General features: G+C 35.2%; 1 protein-coding gene across 1 annotated transcript in view; it reads right to left on the reverse strand.

The window, feature by feature from the left end:
• Positions 1 to 1,153: 1,153 nt before the first annotated feature.
• Positions 1,154 to 19,625, reverse strand: part of LOC310894976 (sodium channel protein type 5 subunit alpha-like) — a 36,899-nt gene continuing 18,427 nt past the window's right edge. Inside the window, exons 12-24 of the mRNA XM_083825724.1 lie at positions 18,648 to 19,001; positions 16,880 to 17,332; positions 15,872 to 15,991; positions 15,164 to 15,275; positions 13,967 to 14,121; positions 12,410 to 12,583; positions 11,005 to 11,142; positions 10,091 to 10,345; positions 9,137 to 9,190; positions 8,012 to 8,149; positions 5,507 to 5,611; positions 4,435 to 4,699; positions 1,154 to 3,054 (exon numbers count right to left, since the gene is read on the reverse strand). Coding sequence (XP_083681850.1) covers positions 2,003 to 3,054; positions 4,435 to 4,699; positions 5,507 to 5,611; positions 8,012 to 8,149; positions 9,137 to 9,190; positions 10,091 to 10,345; positions 11,005 to 11,142; positions 12,410 to 12,583; positions 13,967 to 14,121; positions 15,164 to 15,275; positions 15,872 to 15,991; positions 16,880 to 17,332; positions 18,648 to 19,001 — 3,375 coding nt within the window. The 3' untranslated portion in view covers positions 1,154 to 2,002. The remainder of the gene's footprint in view (positions 3,055 to 4,434; positions 4,700 to 5,506; positions 5,612 to 8,011; positions 8,150 to 9,136; positions 9,191 to 10,090; positions 10,346 to 11,004; positions 11,143 to 12,409; positions 12,584 to 13,966; positions 14,122 to 15,163; positions 15,276 to 15,871; positions 15,992 to 16,879; positions 17,333 to 18,647; positions 19,002 to 19,625) is intronic.

The following is a 19,625-nucleotide window of genomic DNA, read 5'->3' on the forward strand; positions in this document are numbered from 1 at the left end:
AATTTCTTCCTCACATCACATCTAATCTAAATCTCCCCTCCATTTGTTCAAAGCCATTATTCCTTGTTCCATCGCTACACTCCCTGATAGAGTCCCTCTCCAGCTTTCTCTTAGGCCACTGTTATGGGTTAAGTTAGGTGGCAAAACTGCAGGACTTTGCAAATTCCAGCCTTATCTACCTTGTTCAACATGTTCCACATGACCTTTTCCAGCTCAGGCTCTAGCCTCTCATCAGTGTAACATAGAATCATAAAATCATTCAGGCTGGAAAAGACCTCCAAGATCATCCGGTCCAACCACCCCCCTACCACCAATGTCACCCACTAAACCATGTCCCTAAGCACCATGTCCAACCTTTCCTTGAACAACCCCAAGGATGATGTCTACATGATCCCCAATACTTTTTCTGCAAACATCACTTCCAGCCATCTGGCTTTCAGCATCTACTAGTACATGAGATTTCTCCTCTCCAGGTACAGGTCTCAGCATTTGCTTTTGTTGAACTGCATGGTGTTCCTGTCAGCTCATTTCTCCAGCCTGCCATGCAGAGATTATTTAATTTCCATAATGATTAAAATTTATTATTCCTGGAGAGTCAATGCAAAACACATGAATTGCTTAACATGCTTTAAAGCTCTTAAGTACAAGATGTGTTAAATGGGCTTCTAACATTTTACTGTTATTATATAAGATACATGAACATGAAGGCAGGTATCATCAGTCTTGCATGATATATATTTGACCTTTCACAAAACGGAAAAGTTCCAAAATATGATTTCTCTCAGGGACAGCCCTTTGGGTGTTCTGAGCAATAGAATCATCAGAGCCATCAGAGCTATTTTTTTAGCCCTACTTTTCGTGAAGGAGAAAAAGTTTTTCCCCATAGCTTCCTTAAAAAGGTCTATCTACTAAGTGTAGTAGACACAGTACTACTAAGTGTAGGTTCTGACATGCAGTGCTTATAATCATTCCGTTTGAAGGATCTCATTAAGCAAAGTTTACCTAACTTCAGGATTTAATGAATAGGCTTTTCAAAGCCTTTGATATGTTCTCTCACCACATTCTTCTCTCTAAATTGGAGAGGTATGGATCTCAAGGATGGACTGTTAGGTGGATAAAGAATTGGTTGGCTGGTCACAGTCAAAGGGTTGTGGTCAATGGTTCTATGTCTGGGTGGAGGCTGGTCATAAGTGGTGTCCCTCAGGGGTCGGTCTTGGGACTGGTGCTCTTCAACATCTTTATCAATGACATAGATGACGGAATACAAAGAACAAGCTATGTATAACTTTCAAGCATAGTCACCTGAGGATGATTTCCTAAATCTGTTTAGGTGCACAGGTAAAGATAACTCAAATTCATAAGCGTAAATGAATACTCCCAAAGGAATTAGGAGAAAGATGGTCTCAGGCAATCTAGAAATCAGTGACTGATTATATTTAAGTGTCCTAAGTGAGCTCCTTCACAGAAAATGCAGTAATTATTTCATTTTCCCACAATAACCAATTTTTCGTACCAGGCTTTATTTCTGAAGACACATTGTTCTACAGCCTTGTGTGCCTGTTAATCATGTTAAAATTACAACTGATCTTGTAAGATTTCTCCCATAATAACAGAAATATGAAGTAATACAAAAATGACAGAAGTAAAAATTAACACACCAACTCCAGTAGCTGAGGAAAAAAAAATCCATGGTTTGATTTTCCTCTAATATTTATTACATAGTTGTGCAAATTCTACTTACTTAAGGAGCATTTGCAAAACTGAACAATCACAATACCTAAAGGATACTATAACTACTGTAAATTAAGGATATTTTCTTCATCCAATTACTAGCATTTGAAGACTTTCTCCATTTCAAAATAATTCGTATTGGTTTAATAAAAATGCTGCACCCTGGGCTAAACTATGTGTCTACATTATCACTATCTGTTTCAGCAATATTATCATAAAATAAAGGGAGAGATATAGAAGATTTAGTTTGTGATTTGTCTATCTTCCTACCTTAATTTCCATTAAGCATTGATGCAATAAGACCTTCCTTCTCATGTGTCTCTTGTTCAAAGACAGCACTGTTACAATGTTTATGATGGCATAAGAAAGATTCGTGTCTCAAAGAACGCTGCATCAAATGCCTCCTGAAGGCCCTTTGAATAACAAGAGCTGACACCTCCTCTTGTTTTCTTTTAAGGGTTGTAGTAATTGGCTTGTAGGAAACTTTTGATGGATTGGCAGCCATAAATTTTTCTTCCATCTGTAATTCCAGACTATCCAAATCCCCAGATTCTCCTAAGACCCTTTTAGTGAAAGCAAGTAAGATATCCAAGCAGTGGATCTTATCTCCACTCACTATAGGGAGGTCCATCGATATGAGCTGAATTGTATTTGGCTTTGGAACGCGTAAAGGTTCGGCCAGTGCATCTGCAAAGTCTGAAAGAGCAGAATATTCAATAAACTGTGTTGCCTGAGGATCAAAATTTGCCCAGGTTTCATAAAACATATCAAAGTCATCCTCACAAAGCGGATCTGCACTTTCTTCAGTGGCGACACTGAAGTTCTCTAAAATGACAGCTATGTACATATTTACAACAATGAGAAATGATATAATGACATAGCTTACAAAAAATGTGATACCAACGACCTTATTTCTGCAACTATTGCTGTCTTTATCTGTTATATTTAAGTTGGGAGCACATGATGCAGGTTCTTTTATCAGAGGACTCAAAAGACCATCCCAGCCAGCTGATGTTATAACTTGGAAGAGACAGAGTATGCTACTTTCAAAAGTTTGAAAGTTGAAAAGGTTATCAATCCCATCTTCCCAGCCAAGACAGGCAAAGTTTGTCATGCCCACAATAGCATAAATGAACATAACCAGGAAAAGCAAAAGACCAATGTTGAACAGAGCAGGTAGAGACATCAATAATGCAAAAAGAAGAGTTCGAATTCCTCTAGCTTTTCGAATCAATCTCAGGATTCGTCCAATTCGTGCCAAACGAAAAATTCTCAGAAGCGTGGGAGAGAAGAAGCTTGAAAAGCCTTCAGCAAGTCCAATAGCTTTGAAAAGAAAAAGAAACCAAAATGTTGTCAAGCCACATCAATGAAATTCCATATTTATGTTCACTTTGTTATATTCTGTGCTTCAGGTATTGAAAGTAATCAACATTATCACTGATCATATTATATCACTTTCCATAAAAACATTATCATCACTACTGCAATTGCTTATGAAAGAGCTTAGGAAAAACAAAACAAATTGTAATATCTCTAGATATCTTTACAGAGGTACCAAGTTTATGTATAGTATGGAAACTGCATCCTCACAGATTTCTGAAATCCAGTGCATGAAGTTATGCATTGCTGAAGTACTTTTAAAAAATCCTTTTTAATCCATTCAGCTCCTGTCCTGGGGCTCATCTCCTAGCTGTTGGCCCAGGCCACATGCTAAACATTAAGACTTTCATTAATGCTTTGTATTTGAATGAGATCAGAGAAGATCAAAAATAAAATAAAGGAAAATTGTCTTCACTATTAGTCTTCCATCACACCTCATTCTGCGACCCTACTGTCACCGTCAGGAACTCAGAAGTAATGTATGATTACAAACAGAAGACCTAGGAATCTGCATTCTTCTGGATGTCATGGGATAGCAAAGGGGTATTGTGATTAGGGACAAAGCAGAGAACTCTTTCATGTCTCCTTTTTTCTGTGATAAAACCTAATCCTGACAGACCAAACAGACCAAATAAACTCCACAAGAATCTTAAACTTATACATGACTCTTCTGAGAAAATGACAAACACCTAGTCTTATTTCAAAAAGAACAACAACAACAAAAACTAAACAGGTTCTAATAAGATTTTCCACAACCACAAATAGTCACGTAGACTTATAATGGTGCTGAGCAACTCAACTTTCCTGAACTTTCTTAATCAGCCCTTGTGATCTGGCTTCTTAAAAGAAAGTCCTGGAAAAGGAGATAGAAGTTTCCCATTTTTCATACAAATATATTTTAACCTGGATTTACTTTTACTGTGAAAATGACAGTTAATGTGGTTATTTGCAAATCAAAAGTATAAAAACATTATGAAGAGCACTGTTTAAGTATAACAACTTAGAAAAGATGTTGCTGCATTAAATTGCTATTCTGTAAATTGCTTAATAAAACTCATACTTTTTAAAGGAAGGAAGAGTAAGAGGAAGGATAGAGAAAAGAAAGGAGAAGAAAGATGAAAGGAAACTATCCATTTATCTTTTAATATATATCTGGAAAAATATAATGGAAAACAACATATAACATTTTAGAAGTAACCACTTAGAATATGGTTTGAAAAAGTACACTGGATCTGGAATTTGTTTGTCAGATACATGTCAGTGGTAACTTCATACTGAAATTTGTTTTAGTACTGGTAAGACAAAGTAGCAGATGATACTTACTAGCTAGTGAGAGGATCACAACAACTAAATCAAATATGTTCCAGCCACTGGTGAAGAAATAATGTCGCAGGGCTAGTATTTTTATGACACATTCCCCAGTAAATACTGCCACAAAAAAATAGTTGATATTTTTAAGAACATTCTTGACAGCTTCATTGTCATTTTCTGCCATCATGACAACCATATTTAGACAGATGAGAGTCACGACACTAATGTCAAATGCTTTGTGTGATACTATATCAAAGAGACATCCTTGGAACATATTCTGTGGAGAGAGAGAACTGATTAATGCTACTTCTAAGACCCAGGCAACAATCAAAAGTTAATCTGTAAATTTTGCTTAGAAAGGGAATTTAAGAGAATATAAGCTTAATAATAAGGTACCAAAAGCATTTTTAGGTGTTTTCTTTAGACATTCAAGGAAAACACTCAGTACTTGGCCAAGTATTTTCAGGTATCATGCAACTGCGTTTCTTTAGAAAAAAATTATTCAGCAGGAAAATATTTGGAGTACTTTGTGATTGCTCTTTTTATAGTAATACTTATTGAAGCAGACATTTTAGTGTAAGCAATTCAAATTAAAAAGTCATAAGCAAGAAAAACACTGAAGAGTTAACATATGAACTCGACTGGAATTAAAGTTAGAAACTAGAGGAATTAAAGAGTAAGATGATTTAAAAGTAAATAATGAGTAGCATGTACTACTCCTTACTTATTCTCCTGCAATAATCCCATCTAGTTGCAGAAGCAATATCATGCAATGTAAGCAACCAAGATTATGGTATGAATAGCAAATACTTTTGATATTAAACTTTTATAAATAGTCTGTACATATGAATAAATAGGCTGTAAATTGCCTTACATTAATACCCACAAGGAAAGACTGCATTAGATGGAAATAAAAAAAAAAAAAAAAAGAGTAATCCGTAAGGAAGATTATGGAATATCTATATGGAATGAGGATGATGATCATCTCTAACTCATAACTTTATTTCCAGATGCCTGCTTGCTTGCATTAAATATGGTCACCATCTTTATATTTGATACCACATTCTATTTAGGATGGCCTCACCAGTGGTCTTGGGATGGGTTTTTGAGGTTTCTTGGATCCAAGTTTTTTTAGGGCATTATAGTACTTTTTCTGTTCCTCAGTTAAAAATAGATCTTTTCCACCTAAGTAAAGGGGAAAATTACTATTGTTCAGTAGAAATTTAAACAGTCAACTAAATAAATACCAGCAAGTTTATCTACATATAAAAAAGTGAATTACAGCTGTTCTAAATGGAATTTAAGACAACACAGAAAAAAAAAATGTTTCTTCAGTATTTCTCCTTTTCCCCTTGTTATTTGAAAAGGTGTACTGAAAAAAAATGATCAACGTTTGTTTGTGAAAATCTAGTCCACTCAGTATTCCTGAATCAGATTCCTCAACTGTAAGAGCCTTTCTGATGTTTTTATAAATCTATTTCATATTTTAACAATGACCTAAGACTCATCAATAATTAAAATACTTTTCATTTATATTTTTGGGAAAGGTAGGAAAAGAGCATGTGGCTGGGCTAGAAAGTCAATGGAGGATTATGAGTAAGCACTTTGGGACCAAGTTCTATGGGATTATCTTTATTGCAAATTTCTGGTACTTTTCCTAGTACCATCTATGCCATCTGTACTACCTACCAATCACTTTGAACCAAGTATCCAGGAGAAGCCATCAAAAAATCATTGAATGATTAGCATTTTATAAAACAAACCTGTAGCAATGTTTCGTAGGGCATGTGCACTTCCAATCATTCCAGCAAAATCTCTGAAAATTCAATGTAAATTCATAGAACCATAAAATCATAGAATGGATTGGGTTGGAAGGGCCCTCAAAGCCCATCTAATTCTGACCCCCTGCCATGGGCAGGGACCCCTCCCAGCAGCCCAGGCTGCCCCCAGCCCCATCCAGCCTGGCCTTGGGCACTGCCAGCGATGGGGCAGCCACAGCTCCTCTGGGCAGCCTGGGCCAGGGCCTCACTTCAATCTAGTGAAGAATCTCTTCCTAATATCTAATCTAAATCTAACCTTCTTTAGTTTAAAGTCATTACTCCTTGTCTATCACCACACCCCTGACCAGGAGTCCCTCCCCAGCTCTCCTGCAGCCCCCTCTAGGCCCTGGCAGGCCGCTGTGAGGTCTCCCCGGAGCCTTCTCCTCTCCAGGCTGAACAACCCCAACTCCCTCAGCCTGGCTCCACAGCAGAGGTGCTCCAGCCTCTGAGCATCCTCGTGGCCTCCTCTGGACTCACTCCAACAGGTCCCTGTCCTTCTGGTGCTGGGGGCACAGAGCTGAACACAGTATTCCAGGGGGGGTCTTATGAGATCAGAATAGAGGTGGAGAATCACCTCAAGTGATTCTGGTGCAGAGAGCAGAAAAATTTCTTGTGCACCCTATTTTATTTTTTTTTAATCTATCTCTACCTAAGGCAGTACTTCTTTCACACTTAGTGTGTAAGTCAGCCTATGGAGATAACTAAATTGATCCTATGGAGATTCTGTTTTCCAAACGTGCACCTTGAACTTGTAAACTTCCTGTCAGTATGCTTTTGTGGTATATTTTTAATGAGCAAAATGCTTAGGGTTTTAAGACTTCCAAGTAGATTAATTGACTCAGTTGCCCTTAATATTCTGGGCACATTCAGTCCCTAAATGAATCAGGGACTGATTAAACCTCGATTGAACTCAGTCAACATGTTTATTGATAATAAATAAGGCTCCAGATGCTTTGTATTATCTTCTGGCACAAAGAAGCTGAAGTATACCTGGGAAGGTTGACTGTTTCTTTTCTCTGGGTGTGTTTTCCATTCCAAGATTTTTCCTTCAATTTCTTACTGAATAAAAATAATAGGTAATCGAGGAACTATGAGGAGAGCAAGCAATCAATGTTTCATGGACTTTAACAAATAGCTGTCTTCTTTCTGGGACCATGGCATGGATCTCACCACAGAATTTTTTAAAAACCGCAGTAAATTAATCTGTAGAGTACTTTATTGAAGACCAGATTTTTAAAATGTAGCTAATTTAGAATAAGTTCTGATTAAGAAGACCTTTTCAAGTTTCTTTACCAGGAAAGCAGTGGCTACTTCTCCTGTTAGCAGTCATGGGTTTTGACTATCCTTACCACATTTGTTAGGTGTTTACTCTCAGCAAAAAGAGTTATTCTGTTCTCCAAAATTAATCCTCAAAGCAGAAGAAAAGAATTCCAGTCTGCTGTAGCAAAGTGTATGTAACACTTTTTTTGACTTCTCTAAAACTATCTACTCCCTTCTCCCCATCCTTCCACTTAGAGCAAACAGAAGGACCTATCATGTAAACAGGATTTACAGGTAAATTACTGAATGAAGGAAAATTACCAAGCAATGCCTAAGCATGAGCTAGCAACAAGAATCCTATTTTGAAAACCTGAAACACAAGACTAAATTTTATTTTAAATTTCTCCAAATAGTTATCTGAAAATGTTAGATATCTAGATGTCAAACAAACATACAGTTAATCAAATAAGGATTACAAGAGACTCTAAATTAGTTCATACAGTACTTATCTTTTTCCTTTGTTTGTTAAAATTGCTGATCACCACTCCAATGAAAAGGTTCAGCATGAAGAAAGATCCAAAAATAATAAAAATCACAAAAAAAAAGTACATGGGTAAGAATGCTTCAAAGCTTGGCTGCTCATCTATCTGTTAAAAAAAAAAATCCAAACAGGAAAACAATATTAGTAAAAACTGGATAGTAACAGCTTTGTCATTTCCAAAATTTATAACAACCAACCTTTTTATTGTCAGGATCAATAGATTATTTATGCATATTTAAAACTTTATTTACATGTACAAGTAGAACAATTGTCTTGTTCTGTCTTGTGACTGTATGTAAAGATAATTACAAATGAAGATGCATAAACCTTGCTCTAGCAAAAATTCTTACTCTTAAATAATAGATAATTAATTCCAATCAGAAGGAATACTCTGAATGCCTAGATGAGAAAAACAACTCAGGCTAAAACAATTCGGTGAATTGCCATCCTCCTGAATGCTATCCCAGACAAGAAGCATTTTTAAAATACCAGCTCACTATGAACAGCCCTACAAGGAATGACCTTATTTTTAATTAGCAGCCACTTCACAATTAGTGTTTGCATGAATAAGGAAAAGGCAATTAAATTAAACATGTAAAAAGTTAAATCATACTGTACTAGTAAGAGTGAGAAACAGCACACAGAAATGGGGAAGAAATAGTAAGAATATCAAACATAGGGAAGAAACCTCTAGAAATACCTGCTAAACATGCATGCTCTTTTAATGCTACTGTATACATTTTTAGAAAAGGAAATTTGCTTCAGAGGCATAATGCTTCCAAGACTTTCTCAATTCTATTTCCAGAAAAACACTTGTATAAAACTTGCAACATCTTGCCCTTGCATTCTTGATAAAGTATGCTGGCTTTTCTGTAGCATCACTATTTTGACCAATTTTCTTTTATCTAAGTTTCAGGCATTTGGTATTCTCAGGATTATTGTTATGTAATGTTATGTAATGACATAGCTTGAAGCATTCATCTGCATGTATTTCTGGACTTTATAATGCAAACAAAGTTGAAAAAGTGAATTGTATGTATAAAAAGGTAAAGAAGGAAAGGAAAAATAAGTTAATTTCATTTTAGCGACGTACCTCACGTGAATCCACTGCTGCATACATAATGTCCATCCAACCTTTAAAAGTTGCCTAAAAATAATTGCATAATTAATTTTCTTCTCATTAAAATAAAATAACTTAAAATTTTTGGTTTAACAAGTATGAATATATTAACTGTTGAGGAAAAGTGAGCAGAGTACTATAAAAATGTTCTAAAGATCTGCTTGGCTGTATGATTCATTGGAGTTTAGTAAAAAAAAAAAAATAATGTCCTTCAAAAGACAAACTGGGTGTGCATCCTGTGAAACGTCTTTTATAGTTCACTCTAAGTTGAGCTTTTTGTAAATTCTGTATTTCTTGGAAAACAGCAAAAGTTTCAGTTTAATTAGCAAATATATCCAAAAAGGAAGAAAACAAGTGTAAGATGAACAGCAAATGATTATTTCCTGCAATTTTTAGCCATTCTGCAGAATTCTAGAAGGCTGTGGAGGATGTAGGGCAAAGAACTTAATCTAGACAGGACATGAGGATAACAACCACTTTAAAAAGTGCTTCTATCTCCTTTGTTGTGGTACTGGTAAGATCAGTAAATTAGCATCCGTACTCTTCATGACTTACATAATAACAGACAATATAAGCAGCACCACCATGCTCCTTCTCTCTTACCCAGTGTGGGACTAACTTTTAGTCTAAAGAAAATGAGACTAATTTAAATCCAATAACAATCAGACTGTTTCAGGCTTAGTATGCTTATCAAAACTAAAACAAAATCAAAAAGCCATGAAACAGTGTGCTTGATTTTAACACAAAGATACACACACCAAAGTGTTCTTTATGAGGAACTGAGCAGCTCATAGAGATGAAAAATATTTATTTAAGCTTAAAAAATCTCCAATTTCAATGAGATAAACAGAAGTGCAGTAGCATCCTGTGGTTGGGCTGCTCTTTCCTTGAAGAAATTGAAACCGAGCATGTTCTTAGAGAACTTACCACTTCGAGAAGAGCCAAGTATCCCATTCCAACGTGATCAAAGTTTACAGCATTATTCACCCATGTTCCATTATTTTTTAAACAGTCAGTTTTGTTTTTAATTTCACTGATGTTTCCTATCTTAAGTGTGCATTTCCAAAACTTTTTTCCGAGTAGTTTTACTCCTATAATGTTAAACAGGAGCCAGAAGACAACACAGACGAGTAAAACGTTCAGGATTGAGGGGATAGCTCCCAAGAGCGCATTCACAACAACCTTAAATAAATAAATGGATGAAAAGAATTATTTTTTCGCATTCAATAGAACATATTCTTAAACAAACAAACAAACAACAACAACAACAAAAACCAATTATTTTTTCTTCTCTGTCTGTTGCAGATTCTCACCCATATAAAAACTAGCAGATGACATTTAAAGCCAGCCTTCAGCCCAACATCAAGCTTGTCTTAGTATGTAATTCTGTGGTATCTATCTTGTCATTCTGAGGAAGTAAAACAGATGGCAGCCAGAATTATCCTTGAGTAAATCAAATACATAAAAAAAAAAAAGACTGTGGTAGCTATGGACTCTAAAAAGCAAGTATAGGAAAACAATCTGCATATACTACAACATGATAAATAATCCTTGTTTATCTTGGAGGAGTTTTGTAAGAGAATACCAGCTTGCCCTCCAGATCAAAATGAACCTCATGCAATAACCACTGTAGAAATGTTTTATTGCTATCGTTATGGGAAAGTTCCAAGCCTTTTATCATGGCCTTGTATAATAATATTCACTAGAAATACATAATATACTAGAAACACAGATCAGCTGCTCCAACCTAGATCAAGTTGCTCAGGGTCATGTCCAGTCAAGTTCTTATTTTTTCAAAAGCAGCTATTACAAAATATACACACCACTCCCAATATCCTTACCTTTATCCCTTCAAATCTTGACAAAGCTCGAAGAGGCCTCAGCGCTCTCAGCGTCCTGAGAGATTTCAGGGCACTCCCATGGGAACAAAGTGATTTGTCTTGGGAAACAGATTTTAGTCCCCAGGAAACAAATGAAAGCTGCGTTAATTGAATTGAAACTGAGATTATTAACTGGCATAAAATAAAAAGGTTATTTTATTTGTTTCAGTAGACAATCACAGACTTACTGTGATAACACCCTTGACCAGTAATTCAAATGCAAAAAATAATACACTCAAAGCTATTATGATAGAATTTTACCTCATTCTTTTCTGACATTTTTCAAATAGTGGTATTCTTTCATTCCATTTTTTTTTTTCCAAAACCAGTTCATATAATACTTCAAAATACCAGTACAACAACCAAATTGGTAACTGTTGGTAACTATGCCATACGCTAAGAAGGCTTGAAAGAATTATTCAGATAAATTATTCTCATTTTCTTTACAATTATTCTTAGAAGCATATCCTGTAATTCCCCATTATTACTATAACTTAAGATAGCATTTTAGAAAAAAATATTTTTAAAAAGACATCCAGTCTTGATTTTAGATCTTCATAAGACAGAAAATGAACTGAAAAATTATTTCAATAACTAGCGTTCCCCCCTGCCCCAGTTCATAATTTGCCTCTTCCCTCCTATTGAAATTTTTTATCTTTTTGTCTAGCCATTTGACATTTTCATGTTTTCCCCTGTTTTGGTCAGTATTGCCATGAAAATTACAGATCTGTAATTGCTAGAGTAATTGCTTTATATTCTTTTTAAATAGTCATAGTATTGATTTTTCTGATGAAATTTCTTTGTATTCACAACTTCCAATGCTAAATATTCAGAGAGCTTATCAAACAGCTACTTTGATGTTCTTGGAAGCCAATTATTTAGATGTCCTTATTTTAAACTATTTAATTTCCGTATCTTCCAGGTGTATTGTTGACAAAAAATACTTTATTCTTATATGGCAAGAATGCATTATTTAAATTTGTTGGGATTCAGAATAAATATGTTTCTAAATGCTGGAGCTGCCAGCACCTTCACATTTTTCTATCATATCTAATTAACTTCCCTTAATTTCATTTCTGATTGCTAATTACAGTCTTGCTATATGCTGAAAAGGTGTGTACCAATATGGTCCTCAACAACAATAATACTTGATAAATGTGGGATTTATTTTTTTTTTAAGTAACTTCTAATTATTATGTACAATTTCCATTTAAATTTGTCCTACAGTCACTTTTGATTGCATTCTTTTCAGTTTTGGAATCTGTCTTTTACACTTGTGTTTAATCATAATCCAATTTCACACGTAGTTTTTAAGACAGAAAATATCAAAATTCAAATTATAAGACAAGTTGAGGATAATACTTACACATACAATGATGAAGTCGAGCAAACACCAGCTATTTGTGAAATAGCTGTACAAACCATAAGCTATCCATTTCAGAAGCATCTCCATAAAAAAGATGTAAGTAAATATTTTATCAGCATACTCTAGGAGCATTTTAACTGTTTTTCTCTTTTCAAGGTTAATATCTTCAAATGCCTGGAATTTCAGAAATTTTCAGTTTAAAACTGTTCAGTAGTTTTATGGTAAATTATTTTTATATTGCACAAGAACATACAGTTTGGTTTATTATAAGCATTCCATGTTAAAATATTGGCAACACCTACTTAGTTTCATACTTAGAAGTAAAAACCTAAATTGTAAAATAACTACACTCTCATTTTCAGGTGGGTTGAAAATCACATACTTTGGCTTATTTATGTTTTACCCTTCTTTAAAATGGCATCTGATGAGTATCCAATGTGGCTTCTCCCTACAGTGGTCCAATTTTACTATGACTAGGAGAAAAATCTACAGAGCAACTGTCACTGTGTCCACAGGACTGGTAACTTGACTGTAGGTAATTGAGAACTCTCAGCATGCATGTACATTATCCTATTTACTATTTTCTTTTTTTTTTTTTTCTGAGCAAGTTTGATAATTAACCTCATTCGTTTCACTCTTTCACCTCCATCCATTAGTCAAACTACCCGCTCATTAGGAGTGATGCTCTTTAAAACTTCTCATTGTTAACTTTTTCCTTGCTCTCAGCACTTACCATGTACTTTTCTATGCATTCTTTCTATGAGCACCATCTTACTTAGTTTACTTCCAAACCCCAGACATGCCTGAAGATACGATATCTCTTCATTCTAGCTAGTTCAGCAAATTCCTTATCAAGAAACAACTTTATGAATTAGCAGAAAGTGGGCAAGTCCCCTTTTGCAAGAAGACATCAGAATTTAGGAACATTAAAGTTCTCAACACCACAAGAAGTCTTTGATTAAAATAAATAATTATTGTTTTGTTATTTTGCATCTCGATACCAAATGTTTTCATGTTCAACTTAGGTCCTACAGTAAATAATAACTCACTTTCCTTTCTCACGTCAGTAAACTGCTTTCAGTAAACTTAGTGAGTATGTTTTCAAATCAAATAAAAATTACCTTATTCTTCAGTAGGCACAGACATAATCAGATTAGCAATTAAACATTAGGTCAGCTTATCAGTTTACAGCCATCTTCACTTTTAATTTCTGATCATCTTAATATCTGGATGATTTTGAATCTAATGTTTTATTGAGCAGTTAGTCTGCTTTACAACTTTGGAGGTAAACCATTTTTTAAGCTTTCATAAGTAATTTCAGCCCCTCGTTTAGCCTCCCAGTTAAGCACACAAGTAGTTCCATAAAGAACTGCGAAGAAGAATATGATTCCATACATTTAAGTATCTTAGACAAATGCAGGAGAACCTTGTAACTACCAAACCATACATTTATTATATTCTCATCTAGAATAGAAGAAGAAATAAATGAAATAATAGGATTCCTTTCCTTTACTGACAACCATTCATTCAAAGTTTGAGAAATTAAATTAAATTTACCAGTGCTGCACTGCTCAATATTATCATAAAAATGATAAAATTTTCAAACCAGCTATGTTTGACAATTTTGTAGCAGGTTTTCCTAAATTTCCACCAAGTGCTGCCTGGAAACTTGGTGATATCCACTGCACAGCACGGAGAACATTCGACACAACCTGAAAAGAAAAAGAACAGTATATTGGTTTCACGGAAAATATGGAGCCACAGAAAGTGTAGGACAATGAATGTTCATTGTTGCTGAAAAGTTCTAAAGCCAAAGAAAAGACAGAATTTGTAGAGAGCAGTAATCTCTTTTAATAGAACATCTCATACATGGAAAAAGTAGAGAAACTTTTGTGCAGACAAGCCCCTCTGCAAGGGTTTCATCTAAAATGTTATCAATTATATATTAAAAAAAAATATTTTATCCTCTGCATTTATTCTTTTTGATTTGAAAAAAAGATATTACCTCACTAGTGGTTTAGTAAATTATTATTTCTACTGATTATTTCACTTGATTGCATTACAGAGGTGTTACAACTACATTCTGCTTACTATTTTGCTCCAAAAACACCCTTCTTCATTCATCTCTAAAGTCAACAGGATTGAAACATCAGAGTCAATGCAGTCTCTGGAGCAGTTCAGGCAATCAGATGTAGGTGTCCACCCTGGGATGAGCTGTACAGTCTTCTGAATTCCATTAGTTGTATTGACTGGATATTCACCCACTGTACTGGGAGCTCAGAAAAACTCAGCTGACGTGCCTCTTCAGATACCAGGTACCAAGATGAATATCCTGGGTGACCTCCAGCTACCCCTTCAGAGGTGTTTAAATACCCTCACTCATATACAAATACCTACAGTCTGGTGTCTCAATATAAGACTGAATCACACTCCAAAGATGTCATTTTGCTGTCAAAACACAGGTGTTTAGATTTGTTGTAGGCCCTTTGGGATATCCTACAGTTCCTGTGTCATTTCTGCCATCCCCGTGCAGTTGCTGTGGGTACTCATAGACATTTCACATGGTACTAAATGCCTGTGTTCAGGCATCCCAATCACGCCTCAGTTGTGTGCTGGCATCAGGTACATTTATTTGAGTTTTTATGTGTACAAATAAGTGTCTCAGGCAAACAGTATCTGTCAATTTGGAAATGTTCCAAACAGATACCTTTGTTCATTTATTTGGTGTCACTGTGATAAATAAAATATTCTTACTTTCTGCAAAACAGGGCTTAGGTAGGTGTGATTTTTGAGGCTGGGAAAACATGTCCGTAAGAGCAACTGGATCCACAGTGCTGGCTTCAGAATAGCTACCAACATCAAATCTCTGCACAAAAGAAAGGAAAAGAAGAGAATTGATTTGTTTTTCCTTAATAAAGTCACCATTTTCCAAATAAATGAAACTCCCCTCTAATCCAAATAAAGAATACATATATATATAGAAGTGATCCAACATTACTGAACTTCCATTTAATTGTCTGGAAGCAAGCCATGACCTTTTTTTTATGTGAAACTGCACTGCATTAGAATAAGCTAAAGTTTCTGCACCAGAACTATGTTTTTTTGGGGGAACCATTTCTAGATAACAAATTTTTGCATCCATGAATGATGGCAAACAATTATCCATAAAACTGAAGAGTACGTATCAGATAAGTTTAAAGAAAATGTGTTCCTTGTTTAATTTCTGTTCAATTTTTTTGTAGAAAATAATATAGTAAGTTACACTGGTAGCCACAGCTGTTCATGAGACACAAACCCCCATGTTTTAAACTAGTATTACCTCTAGAGAGATGCACCATCTTCTGCATGAATTATACTTGTTACTGTTCGGAAACTACTTGTCCTGTCATCTCTGAATAAGAGAACCACTGTGACAACTTTCATCTCTAGCATATTCCACAAGATGACAAAAGTTATGAATACCTCATTTTGTCCTTTCTTTTGGTGCATTTCCGAAAAGCAACTTAGAGTTTCTGAAGTCCCAGAAATCTGACTGAAGCCGCTTGAACTCTGGCACTGCTCTCTACGTTTTAATCTGTCTCCCTGAGTGAAATAATGCAAAACAATTGATGTTCTACCTTTTTCATCCTGAGAGTCATTCTGAAAGTTAAAATTATTTAACAGAATCTACAGCATCCACAAAACTTAGCATGTCTGTATTGTTATAGAGAATTGAATGATAAAAGGCATATAAAATAAGACTTTCTTCCTCAATGTCAAACACTTTGGAGCTGTGGTTATCCTGCGGACATGTATCATTTCTCAAGGTATACATTTATCCCACGGGTGGATTCCTGCAGCCAACATACTAAGTTCTGATGAACTGGCTGAGCCTCAGCAGCTGCACCCCAACAGTCTCTGGTTCCATGCGGAATTGCGAAGTGATCCCTATCAGCTCTCAGTCCTTTTGCCAAAACAAAATCCAGGCAATACATAACTCATAACATAATACATTATCCAACTCAAAACATATTTCAGATAGCCACTGGTGATTCTAAAGTGATCAGCAATTTCTGCTTCTTTTAGAATTTGTCCAGAGATATCCACTGACAATACCTCCTCTTGCAACCAAAAGCCTAGGAAATGCATTCCACTATTCCAGCTAGACACTGACCATATGACAATCCAACCAAAACCAGCAACTGCTTTTGACATTTTGGCCTTGGCATAATGCTAGGTAACTGCATTTTGAGCCCAAATACCTGTTCTCATAGATTTAAAGCATATCAGTTTCACAGTCATACCACAACAGACGTTCATAAAACACAATTATTAACAAGCTAATCTAGGTACAGTATAGTAATCACAGCCTGCTGCTACATCTGAGCTTGCTGCTCACACATTTGGTTGTGGGTAACATTTACTGTTGAATCTTCAAGACAATTTGCAGGTGAAAGTTACAATAAATTTTCAAACATTAGCATTTCTTACCCGTTTTCTGTACTCCATTTCTGTGTACACACTCTGATTATCACCACCTTCATCAGTGTAAGCCTCTGCAACTGCAATGGGAACACAGGTACTATGATACGTTGAAAATTCTTCGTATTTCCTTGTTACTGAATAACTCTCTTCAGTATTGTAATACCCAATGTCAAAAAAACTGTTGTCTATATCCTTTGTGACATCTGTCATGGCATAGCTATTTTCTTCTAGGTCTTTGGTAGAAGTTTTCACCAAAGAATTCTTTTTGGTTGTTGTTGTGAGGTTTCCTTTCATTATTTTGCCACATTTATCCAAAATTCTCTCTTTCACAGACTGAAGGCCTTTGTGAATCCGTGCAATGGCAATCTGACATTTACTCTGTTTTTCAGCTTCCTCTTGTCCCGTTGAGGAGTCAGTACTGAATGAACTCAGCAGCAAGGCAATAAATAGGTTAAGCACCTTAAAGTAGATAAAGTAAGTTGAAGACACTGCCGCTTCTAACAGAGAAAAATAACATTTCAGCAAACCTTCCTTAGATTAAAAATCTCACTCTCTCTTTCATCAACCACTACAATTATATTAGTTACTATTATAATAGGAAATTAATTGTGTATGTTATGGCTTCTTCTGGAAGGAAAGACAGGAGAAAAAGGAAGGAAGTGTGTGGGGCGGATATATAAAATATATTTTCATATGTTCTGATATCCATAATGTACAAGGAGGTAGATTGATTGAAAAAGAGCGGGCAAAAATAAATTTTAATAGTAACACAATCAAAAGAGATCTGGTATAGACCAATAAAACAAGCATAAGAAGATTTATTCCTCCAATAATTAATTGACTGCTCATGGTAATAGAGTATTGTACCAAAGCATCTACTTGGGGATGAGGGGGAGTATACTAAAATGCTGAATTTTCCAGAAAGTTTGAGGTTCTTGGGAAGAAAGATAAGGGGAAAAAAATGTGATTACTGCAGGCAAAAGAAAATGTAATATTTTCAAACAACGTTAAATTGTTGAACAAGGCTGTGCTTTGCAGAAAAACATTCTGGGGTAAGAACAACAAAAAGATTGCATTAGTGAGACTTTTAAAAACAGGACTAAGGCATAACTCATCCTTTATTGGAGTATAGAAACAGACTAGGTAGTTTCTTGAGGACTTACCACAGTCTTTTATGAAATTTTATTGCATTGTCTAACAAATCCTGTACTTAATGGGTTTGATATATTTGCAGCTATTGTAAACAAAATCCAACAATGCTTCTTAAGGACAGAAGATTGTGAAAAGTTGAGAGAAAAGTATTTGTGCATGATAGGCAGGCAGGAAGAATAAACTAGCTTACAACATATGTTAGAATGAGTCTAAATCACGCAGACTAGAAAACCTGGGTACTGTAGGCTTTTGATACTGTAAGGATAAATTGGTAAGCATTAAAAGCAGTTTGGTTATTTGATCCCAGCAACACAATAGATGAAGAAAGCAAATTATCACCAAATTATTGAAAGTGCTGCAATTCCATACTGTGGTAGAATTAGTACTTTTGAGTATTTTAATTATTGGCTACCTCTTGTGTGAGAAAGACAGAAAAAAAAAAAAGATAAAAAGAAAAAAAAAAGAAAAAAGAAAAAAAAAGAAACAAAAACAAATATGTTAACTAACATCCAGAAAATAGAATGATGTGAATACTCTTTGAATTATGTTTGTCTCAGGGAAAAAAAGATGCCAATGTAACTGAATGCATTCAGTAGAAACTGAAAAATAGCTTGAAACTTACCACTAAGTTTCCTATCACCAGGACTAGCAGGAAAATGAGAAGACAGAGACCTTCTCCAGCCACTTCCATACATTCCCACATGGTTTCAATCCATTCTCCACATAATATTCGGAATATGACCAGGAATGAATGACAAAAATCCTTCATATGCCAGCGTAAATTATGGTCTATATTTATTTTTAAGAAGTTAGTCTCATAACATTTTCCCAAAACCTGCTTTCCTACTACAGCAAAAATAAATACGGTGATAACCAAAACCAGAGTGAGGTTACCCAGAGCACCAACTGAGTTTAGAATTATTTTCATGAGAGTATTTAAGGCTGGCCAAATCTTTGCCAATTTGAAGATCCTGAGCTGCAAGTAAAACACAAGAGAACAATGATTAGCAGAACACTTCACAGATAGCACACCACACACACACAAAAAGATATCTTGCATTTATCATGCTGTCTTTACTTCAGTAAAGACCATATCCAATAAGACCATCATAATTTGTCCCCCAAATAAAGGCTTTTATCTGTTCTAATCCAAAAGTACTGTGCTTCAAATGGTTAATACTGCTGAGGATGGAGAACTGCTCAGGCAAGCTTTCAAATTGTTCATACCATGTTAAATAATAGCATGCGTAAGTTCATTTGTATTACTCACAGTACTACAGCTACTAAAAGTAATAATCGGATACCTAATAGGTACTTGGACGAGGTTTATGAAATGACTGCATTTTGGGCTACATCAAGTATAATCAAATCACAATGGAAAGAATTTTTTCTGTTTCACACAACAGACTTGGAAAAATGGATGGGATATATACTATGTACCCTCATGATTAAAAGGGACTTTTTAAGTCAAATTAGAATTCTGAGCTGTTAAACTCAGTTACAATACAAAAGAAGAAACAGAATTCAACTGACTTTCCAGGTATGATGACTCTGAAAAGCTAGGAAGAATATTAAAAATAATTGGTAAATTTAGCATATA

This window comes from Anser anser (genome assembly GCF_964211835.1).
Source record: "Anser anser genome assembly, chromosome: 2".
NCBI lineage: Eukaryota > Metazoa > Chordata > Aves > Anseriformes > Anatidae > Anser > Anser anser.